This window comes from Berghia stephanieae, chromosome 7, assembly GCF_034508935.2.
Source record: "Berghia stephanieae isolate SIO BIC M18660-M18661 chromosome 7, UCSD_Bste_1.3, whole genome shotgun sequence".
Lineage (NCBI taxonomy): Eukaryota > Metazoa > Mollusca > Gastropoda > Nudibranchia > Aeolidiidae > Berghia > Berghia stephanieae.
The window spans coordinates 36,951,478-36,975,741 of record NC_088366.1 but is presented as its reverse complement, the minus strand read 5'-3'; the positions used below and the strand labels follow the sequence as shown (position 1 = coordinate 36,975,741).

Sequence of the window (24,264 nt, the reverse complement as noted above, 5' to 3'; positions counted from 1 at the left end):
GAGGAGGAGTAACAACGGCACTTTGCAGGTTTGTGGTCATGTATGAAAGAGTGAGTGAGTGAGTGAAGAGAGTGAGCAAATACACAATAATAATAATAATAATAATAATAATAATAATAATAATAATAATAATAATAATAATAATAATAATAATAATAATAAGGATAATAATAATAATAATAACAAAAAAAATAGATGATGATGATGATGATGATGTGATGATGATGATGATGAGATGATGATGATGATGATGATGATGATGATGATGATGGATGATGATGATGATGATGATGATGATAATAATAATAATAATAATAATAATAATAATAATAATAATAATAATAATGCAACCCAATTTTAAATGAATAAATGAGTAAATTTATTTTGATCATGATCTTATTAAATAATATTATTATATGCCCCCATTAAATAATTATTAATGAGAGAGATCCACATAACTCCCCTACCCAGCAGGCATAATTTATACAATATTTCTTTTTTAAGTGACAGCGCTACCAATATTAACTATGTTACTAATCAGATAACAAAAATCAATTAGTGACTAACAACTTTCTGTTCTGAATCAGCTGAAAATGGGGATGAAAAAACAAAATGGAATAAGTAAAATGTAAGGAAAATCAAAAGATAAGAGAGAAAAGAAGCAATGCAATATATAACACAGAGAGAGAGAGAGAGAGAGAGAGAGAGAGAGAGAGAGAGAGAGAGAGAGAGAGAGAAAGAAAGAGAGAGAGAGAGAGTCAGAGAGAGGCATAGATATTTTAAAATTTCTAAAGTAATAATACATCCCATAGAAAGTTAAGTTCGACCGGGCAAAGCCACGCAGAGTGTGAAAACAGTAGGTGACAGTAGACAGGAAGTTGGGATTGACAGAGGAAATGCGGAAGAGTGGAAGACAAACAGGCAGATTAGATCGGACATACAGAGGAAAAGGCAAAGTCAACTGGAACAGAGATGCCAATCGTGAAGAAAATTTGCCAAAAGTTTGAAAGTATTCCCAGATCCTTATCAATAAATTTTATGAATTTACAATATCCTTGTATATAAGAATTGATTCCCCCTAAGGGAGAAGCGTTAGGTTGGGGGGGGGGGGGGGTAGTCGTCTGTGCTGTAAGGCCATGCTATTTAATTTCTTTCAACTTTTGCAGCTGAAAAAAGGACAATGATAATCAGCAAGTTGTGCAATTATAAATACTATAATGACATAGCAGTGAATGGATGAAATAGAGCACTGAGTGAAACAAAACTAAAACTAACAAGGACGGCTGGGTAGTCTTATCTATCTTTTTTTATGGCTCTGATGGGGGGAGGGAGTCAGGGAGGAGATGAAGGGGGGGGGGGGGGGGGTGAGAGGAAAGAAGGAATGGATGAGATCAAATTATTTGGGCGGTTGGCATCTTGGTAGACGTAAGGCAGTATCGGCATCGACTCCGGCACCAATCAGCGACCACCGACCTAGAGTACGTCAAGTCTGGTGGTTAGAATGGGTTCATGGTCAGGTCGGGGTCGTGACATCTTAAATGCCTTCGTCGTCATCTACAACCAACGTCGATACAATCACATCGCAATCATTGTCAACATCTTCATCATCATCACCACCACCTCCACATTAAAAATTGACTGCGTTTTGTGTACGAGTACTATATGAGAGAGAGAGAGAGAGAGAGAGAGAGAGAGAGAGAGAGAGAGAGAGAGAGAGAGAGAGAGAGAGAGAGAGAGAGAGAGAGAGTCAATGCTTACCATGTTGCGAACCGCCACCTTTCTTGACCTTCTTCTGTAGTCTCATTGTATCCGAGGCAGCTTTCTTGATGTCTTGCCTAGCTTTCTTGTGTTCTAGAGAAGAAGAAAAAGTTTCGATTAATTTCTTTAAAGTCCGTTAGAATCATTATCAACTTTCAAAAACTTCACCACCACCACCACCACAACATCTTCAACAACAAAAACTGTGACTGCAACTTCAACAACAACACTATTACCAACATCACTTCAATCAGGCTGAAACATTATGGATGTTTATTGTTTTTTAATTAACCAAAAATTAAACCTAAAAGGGAGATTTCTAAAATTAACTAAGACAGAAGAAAAAAAAAAGTAAAACGTCTCCATATATTAACATGCCTAGCGATTGTACCTTTGTCGTAGAATGAAAAAAACTTTTATTTGTCTTCTTCTTCTTTGTGTTTGTTTTCATTATTTTTTTCTCTTTTGATCAGAAAATCTATATTCCATAATATATAAAAATATAAAAATCACCAATGTCAAAATGTCTTAAGCATAAGACCTTTGTTTTTGTTTTTAAGGGTTTTACGGCGCTTGCAACACATTAAGGTCATATCAGCGCCAGGAAAAAGGAAGAAAATGGCATAGTAATAAGTTCTAGAATTATAATTAAAGCAACCAAGAAAAAGTAAGACAAAGGAGAATTGGATCAAATAGGGAACAGATGTAGATTCCAAGAGCACACTATCGAAGTACTTAGTTTCAGATCACCTAAAAGTCTTATCCAGTCACAATCACAGTTCCCCACAAAGAGGAATACACTCAAATGTTTACAAATGATATATATAATATGTAAACAAAATATAATACATTACATAACAGAGAGATGATTTAAAAGGGAAAAAAATATCATCTCCCAAAACTAACTATACATTTAACTGTTTCCCTCTCACGAAGGGTATCCGGTTAGGACCAGGACAAAACCAAGTAATCTCATTCCAAGACAAAGACAGAAAGCTAGTTGGAAAATAGATATAGGGGGATAGAAGACAGTAAGTACCTCCCTGCCGACTATGGGAGGTCAGGAACCCCACCCAGTATAAGACCTTTAAAAAACTCTGAACTCTGGGAAAATGAAAAATGAAATACCTTAATACCTTTACAGTCTATTATGAAGTTAAAGCTATCTGGCCAAAGTGGGGAAAGTGCTCTATAAATTATAAAGTCTAGGGCAGATTGTCTCGTTCTCGTTTATTCGGTATGTATATGTACATATTAGGCTTTTAACGAAATCGGGTCGAACGCCGAACCCGAACGCCGAACCCGAACGGATATAGCCTTCTCACGTGACCATGAACGAGATCTGGATAGTGAAGACTCTCAAGCGGTATGCAGCATCGGATCTAAGGTCACATGATAGAGGATAGCTTGGGTTGCTGTTGGCTTGTGTTAGGGGAGGGGCAAGGTCAGTGTCATTCAATAGTAATAATTGTGCATGTGGCGCTCTATACAGAGAGAAAATTATAAATTGATTACGGGGGAAGGTGGGGGGAGGGGGGGGGGTGGGTTGACCACAAACGATCGAGGTGTTGGGCTTCGGGTAGACCATGATACGAAATCAAAGAGAAAAGGCCGCTGGTACTTGGATGTTGGAATTGTTTGGGGGGGGGGGGGGGGGGGGGGGGGTAGTGACAATCAGCATGGGATGTATATATTAACATTAATAATATAGGCAATAGATGACCAGAGATGTGTATTGTTTGTGTATTGTTTGTATATGTTTGTGTGTGTGTGTGTGTGTGTGTGTGTGTGTGTGTGTGCGCGCGCGCGCGCGTGTGTGTGTGTGAAAGGGATTACACAAAAACACCTTTCTCTGTAGCTTCCAAATGATTACGTATACGATAAATTTGAAACCCACATTGTTTGAATCAGCTCACTAATTAATTCCTGAGCCTTGAGATGGTGACGCAACTATTACATACAAGACCTTGCAGTCGAGACGGCAGGGCTTTTGGGTTACACAACCACTATTTACCCATCGGTCAGCGGTACTCTTTGATGTATACAACACTCACCGCCTTTACGCAAAGCCGCCTGCCCATAAATCAAGAGATGGTCTCCTAACTGTTCACAAGCGAACTGTCAAACGAGCAATCGATAAGAATCTCAAGATTTCATATAATAAGGTAAGTTTTGGAGAGGTGATATCCCCCCACCGTCATCGGACAGAACTTTCATTGCGTTATATCATATGAGCTCCGCCCATTGTCTTTCTATTCAGGAGTGACGAGATTAGACGAGAGGACGCGAGAAAAAAAATGGTCACGTGTTGGGCAAGTCGTTCGTTAGGCGAGCTTCGGTGTCTAACTATAACTCCGTATTATAATCATAAACAAAGGATCCAATTGGACTTGAATTTAAATTCAAATGGACCGTACAGACAAAGTTCACAATTTCACACGACTTGACCCCTCTGTCCACATGGCAATGCTGGGTCCGTTAGGTCTATCAGAAAGTACTTTGCGTTAGACAAGAGTCCTATCCAAAGTGTAACAAGAAATTGATAGTGTCTGTTTATCACCACAGCACTTCTCGTAAGAAAACTTGGAACGAACACCAGTCGATATTGGAAATAAATCGGATGATTTATTTAACGTGAAGTCAAATTTACAACAACAACAACAATATATGACACACTTAGTGAGCGCTTTCCATGATTAAGCATACGAGTTGTCCTTCTGAGCAAAAAAAAAAAAAAGCCAACATATCGAAGATTTATCCCGATTTCTGTGATGTTACCCGGAAAATAATACATGCTTGCTAACCTTTGGATATGACACTTAGAACTCCCCGTCAGATCTAAGTCTAATAAACCCAATTAACCAATCAATACCAGGTAAAGTTGGAGAGTCAGAAAATAACATCTACTTAAATTTGAATTCAATCTGTTAGCCTGCGAGTCGAGAGCCCTACCAAGTGAGTTATCGGCACCCTATTTGAGGATCGTATAAGAGAAATGGCTACATCAGAAACAAGGTTTTATAATGATGATACGTCGTATTATTTTTTTAAATACACCCCCCCCCCCCCATTTCCCTCTTGTCCTTTGTGCCCCTCCAATTCCCTTTAGCAGTCTGCATTCACTGGATGCCAGAATCCGTTTCAAAACTAACTTCGTTATTTCGTGTGAGTGAATTTCCAAATTATTTCCTTCAATGTCGCTTATGAACGAAATCGTGGTTCTAGAACAATGACTTCTGCACAGTACACGACTAAATGCCGAGTGTTGAGGAATATATACGATAAAGAGACTTAAGTGTTCACATGAAAAAACTTTAACTTGATATGTTAACCTAATGAAGATAACAAAATGGTTTCTTTTGCATCCATAGTCTAGTCATTGACATCATTGAATTTACATTTACCTTGGCCAGTGACTAAATATTTTCGATGACGGAAGATACGGAAAGGATTGTTAGAGGGTAGCTGGCAAAAACGAAGAATTGATCTATACACGCGCTTCACGTGCCAGTCAATTTTTCTTATGTTTTCTTCTTTTTCTTATTCTTTAAGTTGATCACCGTTGGGATATTTTAAACGGAGACTCAATCCCTATTAAAATTTCGCAATGGAGAATAATGTAATTTGTAGTAAATTTAAATTTTAGCCTGAAGACGGAAATGGCCCTGGTGGTGACTAAATTTGATATCAGGGGAACTTCAATACCTTTGGCGTGGTCTTTGTCAATCTGTGCTACCGCCTTCTTCCAATCCTCCAGTTTGTCTTGCAATGGCGCCACCAAATTATCTGTGATTGAACTAGAGGTGAGAAAATGAAAAAAAAAAAAAAAAAAGGTTATAATTAATAACGGTCTCTATTTGCTAGAGTTGTGGGTAGGGGGTAGTAGACATTCTGATTATACAGTATATATGGATAATCATGATAGATAGTCTTAAAGTGAAAGGTTGCAGTTGAGAAGGAAATTCGAGCCTTAATCAAATGTGTTCGGAACAATTCGGTCTGTTTTCTGTTGGAACGGAGCTTTCGGCACATACAGATCCGGTAATAACAATATTAGGTTTGAATATCTGCATGGCATTGTTACCTTCGATCCAAATTCCAATATTGCACAACATGGTGATGGTAATGATGATGATGATGATGATGATGATGATGATGATGATGATGAGGAGGAGGAGGAGGAGGATAATGATGATGATGGTGGTGGTGGCGGTGGTGGTGATGGTGGGGAGGAGGGGGAGGAAGATGGTAGGAGGAGCCGGTGGAAGAAAAAGAGGAAGAGGAGTGGAAGAAGGGAGATGGAGAGGTAGGAAGGTATAAAACGTGCCGGAGGGTGGGGGGCAGAAAAAATGAGAGGAGGGAGAACGGAGTTGGAGGAAGGAGGAAAGAAAATGAGCAGGAAGAGAAGGAGGAAGATATAGAGGAGTGGTGAAAAAATTGAGCTTTAGATAGTGCAAAATCCACTCAATGTGTTCGTTTGTTTGTTTTTGTTTTTAAGGGTTTTACGGTGCAAGCGCCAGTAAAAAGCGCTTTACACGGGGTTCCTGACCAACAGCAACACGTAACATGTAAAACAAAAAATGACACCTGCTAAGCGATATTACATTTTTTCGGACAGAGACAACGCTATTAACGGCCAGGCCAGGTACTCATTTTATACGGTGAGAGAGTGTGAGTAAAGAGGCTTTTCCAAGGACTCAACTATGTGCCGAGCGAGGCTCGAACCCAGGACCTTCCGATCCGAAAGCGAGGTCATACAACAAGACCAGATTATAGCCGCACGAAAGGAGAGTGAGGGGGAGAGAGGAAGGTGGTATAAAAGCGGGATTGGGGGGGTCAGAGGGGGAAAAAAAACTTTTTTAAAAGAAAAGGAGAAAGAAAGAAAAAAACCCAACAACAGCATAGGAAAAAACAATCAGTAAAAAATGAACATTGAAATAAGGTACACGTATAATAATAATGTGTTCCTCTCGTGTAACACTAGATGGTGTGACCAGTAACCACTGGGTAGTTTTCATGATAAGGAACAGGAAATTCTTGTGTAAAAACAGCAAGTGGTGATATCTCATTCAGTGTGATAATGTAAGCTTATATCTAGTATTATATTCAAGAGGACATGAAGGAGAGGAACATCTCGTTTTAAAATGAGATAGCAAAACGTGCGAAAACTGTGATTTAATGAGATAAAGGCAAGAAAATTGTGCGAGGCTAGAAGTTCAGTTTGGAGTTTGGAGCCGCTCGTTTGGTGAGTTTGATCCTTGCAAAGGTTAGCGCTCAGCGACAGTTGTCAGGTCTTGTAGCAGATGTAAGCGATGTTGAGCGTAGTCAGTGACTCGACAGGTGAACTTAATGGCAGAAACTCAGGCATTGTGTCTTCACACACATTTTTTTTTAACTTATAAAAGCGCAATATCCACTAAACGTGATCAAGGCGCTTTACAGAGGGTTTCTGACTTACAGCAACACGTAACATGTTAGAACGAGTCATGTGAATTGTCAAAAACAATGAATCAGTGATGATACTCACAAAAAGTCAAAAAGGAGGAAAAGTCTCGGAAAAACGGAAAACTCACCTAGAACATTCTTGCACCACAGGAAAGTAGGCAGGATGACTTTTTTTGAGTACAATTTTAAAACGCCCGGAGTCCAGTAAAAGGAGGAAATTTTTTATATATATATTTTTTTTTTTTCAAAAAGGAGGTATTTTTTAAAGATTTATTATATTTAAAAAAAGTAAAAGGAGGAAATGAAGGAAATATCAGCGGATCGAGGATCTGAGGAGGAAAACCGAGGAAAGGAAAGAAAACCGCGGATTTCCGCGGATCCGCGGAAAAGTATCATCACTGAATGAATGTTGTTAAAGTACTATTACAATAAAGGACTCATAATCGGCGACATGCACACATGAATGGAAATTTGGTTCCAAATGGCCTCCCAAAGAGGAAGGGTGGAGAGAAAGATAAGTATTATGAAATTCATCGTGCATTGTGATTCCAAGGCAACGCATAGACAATACCAATTTTATATTTAATTTATTCATTACATTCCTTTTTTTTTATTTCTTCCCAACATCAACATTCTAAACCCTATCCACATGGGTAATTCCAGAGGGCATTAGGCAAGTTAGCAGCAGCACATTGACCGAAATTGATCCCTGGTTGGATAAATTATCTCATATTTCTTCAAGATGTTACCCAAATACTTTTTTTCTACTCTGAAACTAGATGGTACACTCATTTCAGCCTAAGTAACCCCAGTAAAGTATGTTCGAAATATTACAAAATTTGTATGAAACAAACGTACGAGTTTTTCGGGGTTTTTTTTTTTAATTTAATGAGAAAAAAAAGTTTATTACAAGACTAAATAAATGCATTGGAAAAGAGGCAACGATTCCACGAATCACCAGTAAAATGCATCCGAAACCCCCTTTACTCAAACCGCAGTATTTACCAAACAAGCTAAGGGATTTAACATCAAAGAAAAAAGTGTGTGTCAAGTACAAAGTAAAACGCCGAGGTCATGATTTGAGAGGATTCAAACGAGTGACCTTTCAATCCAGAGGCAAGAAAGACTGATTTTCAACACCATAGGGAATAGCAGGTGAATGGGAATAAGTTTGAGAGTGTGTTGTATGAGTGAATGGATTTTTGAGTGAATGATTATATGAATGAATGAATGAATCAATCAAGCAATCAATCAATAAATGAATGAATGAATGAATGAATGAACAAAATAACGTACGAAAGAACTAGCAAACGAACGGATGAACGAACGAATGTGCGGTTGAATGACCGACTGACTATATCCATTACTGCACATGAAGTTCATTCATACCAGCAAAAATGTGTGTTTTGCACCGAGTCTACCCCATCCGTCTCCAACCAGAATTATCCATTCTATATATTATATACATATATCAAAACAGGTATTATCAGACCATATTATTATCGGAATCAGCTGGTGCTATATATCATCACGGCCACCAACCGATGACTAAAATAGACATGGGTACCATCGGGCTATGGAACAGGTAGCCAAGGATATGAGTCATCGTTTCTCACTATCTATTCATAGTTTATTACCTACCATTTCAGATTATCATGATCATTGTGCCTGGTAGGCAGTGTTAAAACCTGTTTGAAATCGGAAGGCTGAAACTGAAATATTTCAACATTTCAATCGCGGTGGCTCATATGGTTCCCTTCGCCCTTGTATTTATGAGTTTAAGTGCGTCACCGTTAATTTATAATAATAATAATAATATAAGCACTACTACTGCAGCACTACAGCTACTAATACATATATACTATCAGTCCCCCCCCCCCCCCCACCCCCTATAGAGAAGGACAGTAGCCTGTGGTCCCCCCCCCCCCCCTCCCAACAACTGCCATCATAATGTATCACTGCAACAACCATCAACATATCATCATCAGGGTATACTAATCCATTTATGACAATACATTTCGCAATCTCTCTTTCCCCCCCCCCCCCCCCTCCCCCCAAATAAATTATTTTCACCTTTGATGATGTTAAAAACGTTGTTTTAAACAGATCAAATGGTTAAATAAAAGAACCTGACACAACCCAAGCTGTTATGTTGTTTATGGTCAATGTGACTTAAGCTTCTTAGTCAACCGAACAACTGTTTGATCGTAATCGCATCTCCAGTTCTCTTCGAATTGCAGAATAGGCTATGATTAGAGTGGAAACTCTCTCTCTCTATCTATCTATCCATCTATCTGTCTATCTATCTATCTAACTATCTCCCTCTCTCTCTCTCTCTCTCTCTCTCTCTCTCTCTCTCTCTCTCTCTCTCTCACACACACACACACACACACACACATACAAATACAAATTAATAGGTAAGGGTTTGTTGTTTTTTAAAAATCTATATTGATATCCGCTAAAATGGATATCAAACATTAACAATTTTGTCTTAGCAACCCGAGCAAGGAATGATAATGCTCATCGTAAATTAACATTAAACATGAACAAAGTTTAGAAAGAGCCGTGTCCATTCGTTATTATTTTGTATGCTCTTTGTCCAGCAATGATTTATCTAGTTCTAATTTCTATTTACTCTTTTTAAGTAAATAATATATTGACCTTTTGTGATATGTGTATTTATTTTGATTTATAGCGGCGGGTAGTTTGTCATTTTTTGAGAGTTTGTCACAGCCCTGGCACTTATCTCGTTTGAAATGGGACTTTGGTAGCTTTAACCTCTGAGCTCGCTACATGTTACATTAAATTCAAACCCTGAAGGTCACCCATGTTTGTTTGTTTGTTTTTTGTTTTGTTTTTTTGTTTTGTTTTTTTTTTTTTTTTTTTTGTTTGTTTTTGGTGTTATTTTTAATGAGGCGAGATATTATATAGATGTACATGAATAACATAATTCATGAAGTGAGTGAGAGATGGGGGGTTGGGGGGGGGGGGGTTTTTCAAGTGGCGGTAACAAAACAAGACACGGTTTAAAGTTTGGTGTCGTTTGCGACGCTTTTATGTCACACAAATATGTAAGTTAAAGAAATGAATTGTATCTAAAATGAAAAGAGAAAGAAATGTAGAATCCCAAGCAAGGAAGAAACATTGTGACAAATGAGAGACCGCAATCCAGACTCCATCCAGCAGCTCAAATAATGGATTTTGATAATTAATTGACCATAGCAAACCAGAAGGCTAAGCAATTGACTCATTCCACACTGCACTATGTGCGATCAAGCCACGGCTTAATTGTGTCGTCTGTTCAAAATGGCGGCCTCCAAGTGACTGCTTAAAGACCAAGCTTCTTTTCTGGCTCAACGAAGATAATGTACCCACTTCTTGTGTTGTTTTTTTTTGTTTTGTTTTGTTTTTTGATTTGTTTTTTTTTTTTTTCAAATCGACCTCCACTTTGTCCCTCTTTGAACTCGGGGAAGTGGGATTTCACATTGCCTAATCGGAACTGTCCGATATCCAGGAACGACATAATCACGAGGACCCCCCCCCCCCCTCCTCCTTTTCCTCTAATGTTAGGCCAGCTTTCAGTCACCATCTTTCGCGGGACATGGGCCCCACTCTTTGGATATAAACAAAAGAGACTCTGGAGGTAGAAAATACAGAAAAGGGAACATTGACTAAAACCTAAATTCCAAAGCTCCCTTTCAAAACAGAATCTCAAGTTTGTTTGTTATTCAGAGAGATAACAACAACAAAAATAACGATCTTATGCAAATAACTTTTAATCCAAAATCATTGGCCTGTTGGCAATGAAATAATGACTGTTCAGGATATATACTTCGGAGAGTGTTTCCACTATGGCGATGACTAACTTCACAATTAGTACATAATACAGTACATTATAATATACCATATCGTATAGACAGACATCCATTAGATTGGTAGCTAGATAATAATACATATTATAACATGTAACTAGAAACCAGTGGGCACACTTATAGCACAGCCATTAACGACCAGCGCCACCGCCACTTCCTTTTCAAGTGAGTGCTAAAGTGTCAGATTGAGTGTGGTGGTTAGTGCTACTGCTAAATGTCAGGATATACCTCAACACGTGTGAGCCATCGTGAGTAATTGATACTAGTAATTATTATATAATATGAAACATGTCGCTTACACTCAACGCCCCAGAATGCCTTTTCCGTCCGTAATGGAGAGTATATTATGTAGTATCAGGCATTCTTCTCTACGTCTAAGGCCTGGGGCTTTGACCCTCTTGACTGATTCGTGTTGGTCTCGACGAAGTCTAAAAAACTAATTATGTCATAATGCTGTTTTCTATTGTTTAATACAATCTCATGAAATATTTTGTTAGTAATGGAAGAATGGAAGATCGAAAAAACGTGAACAAATTTGAACGAGTTTGTTTCTTCAGCCTCTTCTACATCTCCCCTCTAATGAAAACTGAAAAGAAACGTGTCAAAATCAGCTCAAAGAACGAAAGAAAGAAAGATAGACAGAAAGGCCGTTTTATTTGTTTGATTGTTGTTTGTTTTTGTAAGTTATCCGGTATTACTTTCAGCACAGCCCAATTAAAAAGTCAGATGATAAATGTAAATGGTCTGCATTACAGGTATACAACAACAACAAAAGCAAGACAAAACAAAGGGGACTATTCATTTCAGACAGGGACAAAATAGGCATAATGGAATGCGTGACCAATCTATCAGTAAGTCTGGTTTGAGATCACATAGAAAGAAAATTCGGACGAATCCCCGCAAAAAAGATAATTTTTTAAACGCCCTTATGCGTAGATGATCAGGAATTCCATAGAATATAGATTATCCAAACAAATAGATTTGATTACAATATGAATCACTCATATTGTCAAAGTGAGTAAATATAGGATTAATAATCTCGCCCAAGGAAAAAAAACGACGAAAGTGCCTGGTCTATATCGGACAATGAGATCTAAACGTGACAGAGAATTTCTTCAAGCCGATCTAAATATCTTACAATGAATGATAGGAAATAGAAAATAGCATGGAATTCCATCCTCAGAAGCGCCAGGCTCTAAAATTCACAAACAACAGAAAAATCATACCGTCAACATACACCATACATAACACTGCACTAGAAGAAGTAAGCAAGGAGAAATATCTAGGAGTAACAATAACTAACAAACTAAATTGGAAAGATCATGTTACAAACATATGCAAAAAAGCAAACTCTACCTGAGGCTTCCTCAAAAGAAACTTATACGAGAGAAGGAGGGGAATAAAGTTGAAGTGCTACAAAGACTTTGTTAGATTTACACTAAATATAGTCGCTCTGTCTGGGACCCTCACCACAAATCAGAAATCCCGAGAAATCGAACGAATACAAAACAGAGCAGTGGAATTTATAAATCAAAACAACAAAGATAAAAAAACAAACAAAAAAAACATGAAACTCATTTAAATCTCGAACCACTACAACAGAGAAGAAAGCGTGACAAAGTAACTATTTTGCAAAGGCCTAAACGATAAAGTTAAATTACCCCTCAGTGATATTCAACAAAATAAGAATTCATCCAAGTTTATGGTTCCCCACTCAAGAGTGGATGCACACATGTACTCGTTCGTACCGTCAACATTAAAACAATGGAATAGTCTCACATCTCTAATGAAAGAAAAATACTGTGGCTTGTGGAATCTTCAAAATCTGAAGTCACCGGCTTAAAAGGAAGAAGATTGGGCTCGAATCCGAGATCTTCCGAGCCACAGTGCAACGCCTTCAACACTTCGCAACCTCACTCTCAAAGGATATCTTTAAAAAAAATAAACACATACGCACAATGTGTATGTGTATGTGTGAGTGAGTGAGAGAGAGAGAGAGAGAGAGAGAGAGAGAGAGAGAGAGAGAGAGAGTGTGTGTGTGTGCGTGTGTGTGTGTGTGTGTGTGTGTGTTTGTAAAACGACGAAATTAGAAAGCACAAAGCAACAACGAAGGAAAAAAAAACACCAGATATTAAACTAAGATAGAAGATAGAAAGTGTTTCCCTACGTCTCCCACAGTGTCGATGGCTTAGATAGCAGAATGATGTATCCATTTGTAAAAAAAAATATATATATATATATATTTTAAAAATCAAGTAATTTTGAACCTGCTCAATGAGCAGATAGATGGCAGTGTGTCCTTTGGGTTAGATACTTTCCACACGGGAGTGAGAACCTACAGGGCTAAGGCAGTGGTGAACACTTTAATAGTGCTGATACAAAAAAGTAGGGATAATAAAATAAACAAAAAAGTAAGTCCATATGGCCTGTTTGTCGGGGAAAATGAAGCATTGTTAAATGCATTACGCCTGGAGAATCCACGGAAATGTACTCCATAAATTTGCTTCTTTTTTTTATTGATTTAATTCTTTTTCGTATGGTTCGTCTTAGAAGCATGCATGTCATAACGACTCCATGATGACAAGTCGTGATTACCTGTGTCATCAGTTCAATGTGTTCTATCAAAATAATGTCCCTTTATGGATACTAGTCAAGAGAACAAGTACTAAGATTAGATTTCCATTCATAGATCGATTTTGAGTTACTGGCGAAAAAAAGTTGATGCTTGGGTGAGGAAGAGAGACAAGGAGAAGCAGAGGGAGAGAAATATGGGAGAGATGGGAGAAGGGAGGATAAAGCGAGAGTGAGACAGAGAGAGAGAGAGAACACGGTGAGACAAACAGGTATGCAATCCAACAACAACAACAACAACAACAACAACAACAACAAAAAAGCTTCTGGCACAATAGGAGTCATCGAAGAAAAATAATCCATCGTTTTTCGTTGTTTAATTCGTTTGCAGAGTCTCTGACGACTGCCTTAAATTAAGCTTTTCAGCTAACAGACTAGGATGTCTCGACTGAATTCACTGATCCTCTTGTATATCTATACAGATTTGACGTTCTTGTCCGATGGTTCCAATATTCCAGGCCGTGGCGGTTAATTTTTTAAACCCTAAAAGTGGCATTTATGAATAAATTGTACCATGCACGACAGTATGGTTCATTTGGAAGGAGAACGTAGCCAATTCCACAATTCCCAAACTTCTTATCAACGATGATAAAACAATGGAAATAAAGAAAGTGAATAATCTATAATTAATACCAATTATAGTCAGATTTTTTATTAATGGCGCGTGTTTTTCTGGTTTTTCTCAGCTGTCCCTCTATCAAAAGTTGTAAAAATTTGTGTCAACCTCTGACTCAATTTTTCTTAAATGAATCTAGATTTTGGACCGTATTGATGCCATATTAAAAAAAAATCTTCTTTAAGACCTATAAAAAATTACTTTAAAACAGTTGACGTACTGGAATGGTATTCAATATAGAGAGGTGTGTGTGTGTGGGGGGGGGGGGGGGGGGGGGAAGGATGAAGGAGAAGGAGAGGGGCACTTCCAGGATTTAAAAAAAAATCATCTACAACAGCAGTGCTTAGTTTCCTTTTTAACTTCAAGCTTCAAAAATAGTGCGTCTTCTTCCATTTAATTCTCCTAGTGTGACGGATGAAGGGATGGATGAATGGATGGACGGATGGATGAATGGATGGACGGATGGATGAATGAATGGATGGATGGATGGGTAATTAGAAATATATGGAGATGAATAAAAGCACGATACTGTGTAAAGGCGTAAAGACATACCTGGTGAAAATCTTGAGGTGTGATTCTATACTCCTGTGTCTAAGACAAAGTCTGGTCAGAGCTGATCCTATTTCTTTTGTGGCACCTGTGATGGGTGGATTATATACAAACACGGCATTAGGGATATAATTGGCATGGTGGTCATCATGTTGAGAATAGAGAAGAGTTATAAGTTGATATTATGACGAGGGCAGTACGATAGAGATATTATATAGATATTATATATATATTATATATATATATATATATATATATATATATAGAGAGAGAGAGAGAGAGGAGAGAGAGAAGAAGAGAGAAAGAGGGGGGGGGAGGTAAGGTAGAGTGGATGTAAAAGAGACGGAGGATCAAACAGACATGAACATGAATGAAGCACACCCCCCCCCCCCTCCTCCTCATCACTCCGGGACATGCGCGCGCACATACACACACCCACACACACACGCGCGCGAGCGCGAACAATTAATCTGACATGCGTATATGTCAGGATATTTCTTAGCTAATTTTCAAATCATCGTAAGATGGACGATTCAGACCATTACCAAGTCAATTGTGTATTGGCACATAGCTGGCACTACGTTCACATCGTCAAAGTAGGCATCATCGAAATTCACATTTAGATGACGTCACAGGACGTCACGGCTATGCGTAGAATCTGACAGTCACGAAGACAAGCAATACATCAACAACTAATCAGTAGCCAGCCCAGTGCCAGAACCACGACCAGGATTGCAGGGTTGCCAGTTCAGGAGACAAAAGTTTATTGAACTTTTATGCAAACACATAGTCCTACCACTTTTCTCAGTGTTAACCTCCAGTAAAAAGACATTATATAATTACTTTTTTTTTTCTCGTTTTCGTTTTTTTTTTTTTGTTTGTTTTGTTTTGTTTTTGTTGTTTTTTTTTTGTTTAGCAGGGGATTGGAAAATATACTGAGAGGGTTTAAAATATACTAAAATCCTTAAATATACGGAAAATTGGCAACCTTGGATTCGACTATTAATAACTATGCACGTTCATCCCTTCATCAATGAGCATGTCTTTGCCAGCCAGCTGTCGCAGCCCACTGCCACAGCCTATAAATAAGTACAGGATCATAACACCCTCATATCACCCTTTAAAATTCTACAATTCAGAATTTCGAGGCAAGGCAGCAGACAAGAATCCAACAAACAAGTGTAACTGCCGTGTCTAAAATGACCAAAACATTTTTTTCTTTGTTTCCTTTGCTGAAAACGTATACTTTACAGATAAATTCAGGTGAAAATCTGAAACCAAAGACTTATAAGAAACCTTTGGTTTAAGGTTTTTAACAAGTTGAAAGTCGTCTTAAATCTATCGATAAATGAAGTAAAAGTTCTCTGGCAAAATATCGTTGTACATCCTTTTCGTTTTCGACTAGTAGAATCCATGTAAACGTTCTTTTATGAGCATATTTTACATAAAATTCCTAATTCAAATATACAATTTCAATCTGGTTTTTAAGCATGGGTAAGACAACTAAGACATCATGGGAGAGGTGAGGATATAAGATGGAATGTGTTGTTTGTTGTTGTTTTTTTTTTTTTGCTTCATTTTTCAAAGGAGCGCTTGGCAATCATAATGTCATGAATGGGCCGGCCTGTTTCTCGTTGCAATATGTTTCATTCATTTCTAAAAACAAATTTGTTTTCCCGTTCCTATAAGTCTGGCTACACTTAAAAACGGCCATAAAAGCAAGTAGATTCAATAAATCACCAGACTCATTAAATTGGCAGGCATATTAAAGCGACAAGGGTCCATTAACGACAGGACAGAAACGTTATACGCTAATAATAAAAAAAAAAAAAAAGAAAGAAAAAAAAAAGTCATCTTCGACTGATGGCCATAGGTCAATAGGGTTTTTTTTTTTATTCGTTTTGTTTTGAAGCTCTTAAATTTCCATGTCCAGGAAGCAAGCTGTGAGTCGGGTCACTCGACACCTGACTGGAAAGAGTTATGGAGTGGGAATCACGTCAGAGACAGTACCGCTTGACAGTTAGATCTAGAGCTCATTGACATTGGATGTAGTGGTGTTGAAGCCAAAACAAGGGTGATCGAGCATCAAAGGCTTTGAATTGACTTCTTATAATATTATAGTAAGCATAAGTAAACACTCAAATTAAGACTATCCTACTTCAGCTATATCTTCTAAAACTAACCCAAGGATTTGATAAATTCATTCGAACAAAAATAGACACAACAATGACATTGTAATTGTCAGTGTCCACTTTTGTCAATATTGACACAAGAGAAGGACACTAAAGATAGGTAACTTACTGACAACACAGACGTCATAAGTGGGAAACACAACAGTAACCGGAAGGATTGGGGATTAAAGGGGATAGTGCACAGGAACAAAAGTAATGGAAGGAAAGAGGAGGGATTATCGGCGGATTACAGCAGTAAGTCATATGGGTGGTCATCACGGCACGTGTTAGAACCATTAGAAGGAACGACTGAACGACCAGTCACAACACTGGGATACATAAAACACAAATCAGACAGAGATTGTTGTTCCAATTAAGGATCAGGTCTGATTTATCCCTCTCTGACTGGGTTCGGTTTTACTCTAACCTGCTACGTATATCTTGACATTTTCACCAAAGGGAGCACTAACAATTAACAGTGACGCGACTTAGATTTTAACAGCTTAGACGAAACAGAATTAAATAATGAAGTAAGGGGGAGAGGAGGGAATGTGTTATATTATTGCCCATTTTAGTCCGACCAAAACAAAAACAAGCACACACGCACACACACACACACACACACACACACACACACACACACGTGCGCGCGCGTAGGAGGAGGAGGAGGAGGAGGAGGAGGAGGAGGAGAAGAAGAAGAAGAAGAAGAAGAAGAAGGAGAGAGGGAGAGAGAGGGAGAGAGAGAGAGAGAGAGAGAGAGAGAGAGAGAGAGAGAGAGAGAGAGAGAGAGAGAGAGACTGAGGAGTGAGTGAGACGGAGAGTTAGAGAATGAGGATATATAAAAGAGGGAATGAAAGTGAGGAGGGGGTTCATTCATTAAGGTGACCAACACGTTGATCTCATCTTGCAACATAAAGAATAAAGGCGAAGTGTGACCCAGCCATCCCCGACTGTTTTATGCATTCACATTCCATTAAAGGACAGCTTTTATTAGCATAGTGTGCTGAAAACTATAAAATATTGATATTATTTATTGTTTATAACGACATCGACGAGGAGAGAGGTTTTTTTGTTGTTGTTGTTTTTTTAAGGGAGAGAAAACAGGAAGTTGAGTTGTATGACCAGTAACGACAGTTTATCACTGTTTAACTCTTTCACAGCGAGAGCTTTTCATTTACAAATCACAATAAGGAAATAAAATAACATTTGTAGGTGACATTTCCACGGTCATGGACTCTCATCTTTAATGTGTTTCACAATTTTTTATTCATTCTATCAGCAAGCGCATATGGAACCAAAGTTCCATTTCATGGTGTTAAGCGTCGTTATTTATGTACTGGGCTATGCGTCACTGCCAATAACCAGCATCAGGCACTAATTCAAACCTTAGTCGGATGAGGTAATTTGTTTATTGTCCTTACTCAATGATACATTAGGTCTAAAGTTCTGTGATTTCGGTCACCCATTCAATCATTTACGACAATCACCATCACTTACTAAACCTTTATTTCAAAACATGACTCTGTTCCCCGGAACGACAGACCTAATTGTTATCACCTTGAATCGCAATGCTATTGTTATTGTTTTCTCTTGTGAAAAGTGAAAACGGCACGGCTGCGTGTCAGATTAGAGTAAACACGAATCCCGATGGTGAAGGGTTGCTTGCACTTAGTGAACTATTATTGTTCAGCAAAGAAGCTCTTTCTTGAGACTGTCTGAACTGGTTGGTAACCTTTGGTTGAATGTATAAATATAAATGCACTACGACCATTACGTGGCTGAGTCAATTGTCAGTCAGTAGTTATGTGTCGTAGTAGTAAAAGATGCGTTTTTAGCTGCCCATCCATCAACCTGTAGTATAAACAATCCCATAGTACATGGGAACGAAGGAGTTTGTGACTCGTATTCTATTCAAAATTAAAACTACACGATATGGTAAGGAGAAGGAGGATGAGGACGATGAATGAGGTGGTAGTTAACGTTTAATTAATTTTACACTTTCGAAATTATTTTCGATCACACAATAAAACCGGTCCTCAATCCCAGCAAATTGGTCGAGCAGAATTCAAAGTTAAAATAAAAAACAAAATATATAAAAATTCCTAAACACAACAAAGATGCCTTGTTGAATATATAGACCTGTAAATGAGATCTATAAATATTGACTGAAACTGAGACTCTTCGTAATTCGTCGTAGCGGTAAAATCCAAAGAATCAAAATGAAAGGTAAACAGCAAGCTCACTTGAGCAAAGCAATGGCAGAAAACTAAATTGCGAGGGAATTAATTAGGCTACTTACCATTGTTCCTTATAATTAGGTACCCAATCAGTGAAGAAACTTAGAAACGGTCAACCAGTTTGTTTACAACATGAGGTAATCGAGATGTGCTTGTAGCAATCATTTAACTTTCGATTTGAAGGTGTCTACATAACGAACTTTCGGTGTTTCGAATTTTTCTTTCTCATACTTTTCCTGTCCTTCAAGTAAATGTGGTCAATTTTGGCTTAGACGAAACAGTGAAATTTATCGCTCGGCGGCTCAGTTAAAATTGGCTACGACAGGTTTCGAAAGTGAAAAAATAATTTCACGAAGGCTGTGTGAAAATACACTGGGGTGTGTTCAGACACGGCAATTCTAAAAAGCGTCGCTTAGCCTTGGCAATATATATCCCTCATTAATATAAACGGCCCATGAGCTATGCGTGGGGCTGTGGAACATTCCTAGTTAACTTTACAGTCAATCGACTACGATTCATGAATTCTTTCTTTATTCATTTCTTTCTTCCCTTTTTAAAAATATTTGAATTTGACGAATTGACTGATTTCAGTTAATTGACTGAGAATTTACAGGTCTAAATATAGCATTCACGTAATTTGATATCCATTAGGGCATCGAGTTATTCAGGGTCGTTGTAGAAAAATGACTGAATTCGTAACTCAATAGAAAGTTACACTTTATGTCACGTATCCATCCATGGTTGTGAAATATTATTCCTATAGTAACTATCCGAGTCGGTTCCTCTGAAGCATAGGAGTTGCTTATGCACCTGATATCATTTGTAAATAAACACGTGTTAATTCGCTTTTCTTTTTCTTCTCTTATTTCCTTTCATCTCACATTGTATTGACTTAAGTTTGAGCACTAACCAGTAACCGGGGTTACACATCCTTTCGTCCCACCGTTATCGACTCTTGACATAGGTGTGAAAAAGCTGTTCGAAAGAGAACTGTGTAAATAAAATTCAACTTGGGAGAAAATTAGTTGCAGACAGCCAATTCAAAGCTTTCGTCCGTCTTTCTTTGATGCTTCTTTTTTAAAAGTCATGGTTCAGAATTAAATTTTAATTTCCGAATGTTCCTTTGAGACCAATCTTTCAATGCACAGAAATGATGGGGAACTGCTATAACACCTTTTCTCTAGAAAAATAACATATTTAAAAATTTGGCCAGAAAACTCGTCAGTCAAATATCGATCGATTTAAATGACTCTCATCTTGGCAAAAACTCTCAAACCTGGGAATTCAAGAAGTCACAGCTTTGAGAGTTTTTGCCAAGATAAGGGTCATTTAAATCGATCGATATTTGAGGGACGAGTTTTCTGGCCAAATTTTGAAATATGGGTAGTTCCAGAGTATGTTCAGGGTGGTGACACATTGTTTCATGCTATTTTCACTTGATCACCTGTTACTTTCAAAGCATGTTCTTTCACAGTCCTTGGACTGTATATTTATTATGTCGTGGATAACTATGTGTTCCAACCAGCTACCAATAACTAGGCTGTGGTCTATCCGATAATATGCGTAACGTATTCTTTGACATGGAGTGGCACACTTCAATAACCCATTGATTAAACTTGCAATACATTCTTCATTACCATTTTGTTTGTTTGTTGCTTTAGGTCTCTTCCAACACAATTGAGGTTATATGAGAGACCGCTGAAACAAAAAAACAAGCAATCTAACAAAAATAGTACAAATGTAAATCAAAATCATATAGGTATATGATTCAAGGATGATGCTCCCATCCAACCACCCGCCCTCATTACCATAATAATACATTATTTTGTAGAAACCACCGTTTATCCATTGTATTACCAAAACCTTTATTAAAATTGTATCAATAACATTTAAGATAGATTTACACACAACTCCAGTACCTAAAACACACACACACACAAAAAAAAAACATTATGAGGCTCTAGTTTGATACTTTTTGCCCAGTTGGGGTACCCAGTACCCCGTCATCTTAATCTATCAATATGAAGTTACTTTGCTGACCAAAATGGGGGGAAAGTGTTGTGTAAGAGGAGGGCAGAATGAAGTCATATGGTACCCCATTTCATTCCATCGTACATCAGGTTTGAATTCGTTATGGTTGGCAATTAGACAAGGAGCAGTCATTTGATTGATGGGATGGTTAAAAGATGAGAGACCAAGTAGTGAATCCAACTTGAGATAAACCATCCAATATTTAAAGCGCACTTTAAGTCATGTAGTATATTCAACGAGAGAACAAACAACCCAATATTTAAAGCGCATTATAAGTCATGTAGTGTATTCAATGAGAGAAAAAAAAAACAACCCAATATTTAAAGCGCATTTTAAGTCATGTAGTATATTCAACGAGAGAAAAAAACAACCCAATATTTAAAGTGCATTATAAGTCATGTAGTATATTCAACGACAGAAATAACAACCCAATATTTAAAGCGCTTTTTAAAAAATCAACCTTGTATTCTCCAATTGTGAAACAAGCGGGAAATGATGGAACGAAGAAAGGAAGGAAGAGAGAAAGGATGTTAATAAAAAGGAAGGGAGTGAAAAGAAAGAAGGAAGGAAGTACAGTAAATTATAACAGACAGGGATAAGACTAAAATGACGATAAATGCATAGTCTATTTTGTTAAGGTTCAATATAACATAGGTGGCGGTATAATGAGGTTCTACTGCACACACACACACACACACACACACACACACATACAGAGAGAGAGAGAGAGATAGATAGAGAGAGAGAGAGAGAGAGAGAGAGAGAGAGAGAGAGAGAGAGAGAGAGAGAGAATCGAATAAAGAGGACGGAAAGTTGTTTTTTTTTTTAAAGAAAAGGAGAAGAATAAAATAACTGAACGATATCAATGACCGAGAAATATTAGCCCTGAGTACAATACTTCACACGGCAACAGGTGGTGCCCTAAATTTGACTCCAACGTCATCATTGTGAATCCTGATGACATCCATAATAAGGAGACCATATTATAATAGAGACCAAAGCTGCCAATCTGATATTAATGACATCACACACACACAGAAAAACAAACACACCACACCACACAACACAACTATGTTGAATGACTGGTGTTTTGGATACATAAACGTTAATACATTAAATCATGCCCATCTTAAAACAAAGCAACATTATTATTTTTTCATAAAACTCTTATTTATCGTTCGACCTATAGATTTTAAAGTAACTATATTATATGTCAATTAAAAAAAAAATTCTAATGTCAAGTTGAATCGACAGCGTTGAAATTAGTAAAGCTATAATATGTGTGTGGGTTGTGTGACGAACGATTTTCTTTCACTGCGTGATTTCTTTATCATTCGCCAGCGTCTCATTCAAAACCACTTCAAACTTAGTGGACAATATATATTTGCCAAGGCAGATTAACACCTAAAGTTAAAATACTCAAAACATGGACAGTCTTTTCTCCAATAAAGCTCTAAATTTTGCTAACGGAAAATTTGGTCAATATGTGGGAAACCTTCCCATTGTATAACGGAACATTCACTTTCAGCTTAAGGCTTATTTACCTGTTCAAATTGTCTGCCAATTGTATCCATACCTCCTGTTAATTACCTTTTCCAAACAAGACTCTCAAGAGTAGCTAAAATTGCAATTAAGGTTCTAGCTCTTCGTAATTCTTTCTTACCAAAACATCTGAATATCATTGGCTATCTAAAACAGGAACATTCTTCTGATTGGTTATCCCCATAATTCCAAAGCGTCACTTTAATTCACAAAATCAAATTCATCTCTGAACTGAATCACACACACGCTAAGAATCCCAAGAAAGAAGAGCATAGCTGCCAACTTTTCAAAATGCAAAAACGTATTATTATACGCGGTGCGGCGCCCAATTCATGTCTTAAAATGGCATATTTATTAATGTACTTAAGTACTAGAATGGTCAGAACTGTAATACTAAGAGAAGCTTACCTTTATCATCATACTGGGTAGGCATAAGTGATGGGGAGGTGGTGACAGAAGCAGATTACTGAGGCTTGGGCTTAACAGCCACCTTTGTGGCGAAAATTTTCTCCCAAGATAATTTTAATCAGATTTTCTTCTTTTTTTTTCTGGATTTTTTTCTTTTTCTGGATTGGCCAAATCGTACTATGTACGATTTTATCGTACTGGTTGGCAGCTATGGAAGAGCTATCCCTCCAATTTCAAACTTGTAAACGTTTTTCTTCTCTCGGTTGAAGGTAAAATGAATTATTGGCTAACATTCAAAGTGGAACGAGATATTACTGTGAATTCAATGCTTAATCTATCATTACTATTATAGTTTGTGTATAAATTTTAATTGTGCTATTCCATGGATGTTCGTAAGGTGAAATACTTGTACAAACTATATCTATATGTATTTATACTATAGTTAACATTTGTTTATGATCTATGCTATCATTTCATTTATATTCAATATGTATATTGTTTGATGCCTGTAATACTCTACCGCCAATCCCCAGCCACACATCATAATAATCACAATTATAATTGATAAAAATAAATAAATTTTAAAATATAAGGGACACATTCCTGTTAAATTCTCATCATGTAAGATAGTTTAAACTGTCAGTTGATGTTTGATACAAATGCAATAACTAACCATTATCATGGAGTTACTGCTTCTCCTTGCCTTTGTCGGCAAATAAAAGCTATTATGATGTGTCGCTCAAGGACGATCCGGTGGCGAAAGACAAACTCTATTGGCTCTAAGACCTTGTTGTTTTAACTCTTAATTGAAGGTCCTTGTCTTTGGCTGTCACCATCCGTGGTTATCAACCATCTTTACTCCGTACCCAATCCTTGAGGCACCCAATCCCTGATGTCAGTCATCGCCGACACCCGAACCTTCCTGTCAGCCCATAACTACAACACACTGTTGTGAAGTCCAGAAAACCCTGCAAGCAGGAGCCAACCCTGGAACTAGCTGATAC

The 24,264-nt window shown here is 37.6% G+C and overlaps 1 protein-coding gene across 19 annotated transcripts in view; it reads right to left on the bottom strand.

Annotated features, from left to right (window-relative positions):
* Window positions 1-24,264, bottom strand: part of LOC144977178 (uncharacterized) — a 124,506-nt gene that overhangs the window by 37,464 nt on the left and 62,778 nt on the right. For all 19 annotated transcript variants that reach the window (XM_078922079.1, XM_078922076.1, XM_078922073.1 and 16 more), the window contains exons 4-6: window positions 14,875-14,959; window positions 5,464-5,555; window positions 1,759-1,851 (exon numbers count right to left, since the gene is read on the bottom strand). In XM_078922079.1, coding sequence (XP_078778205.1) covers window positions 1,759-1,851; window positions 5,464-5,555; window positions 14,875-14,959 — 270 coding nt within the window. The remainder of the gene's footprint in view (window positions 1-1,758; window positions 1,852-5,463; window positions 5,556-14,874; window positions 14,960-24,264) is intronic.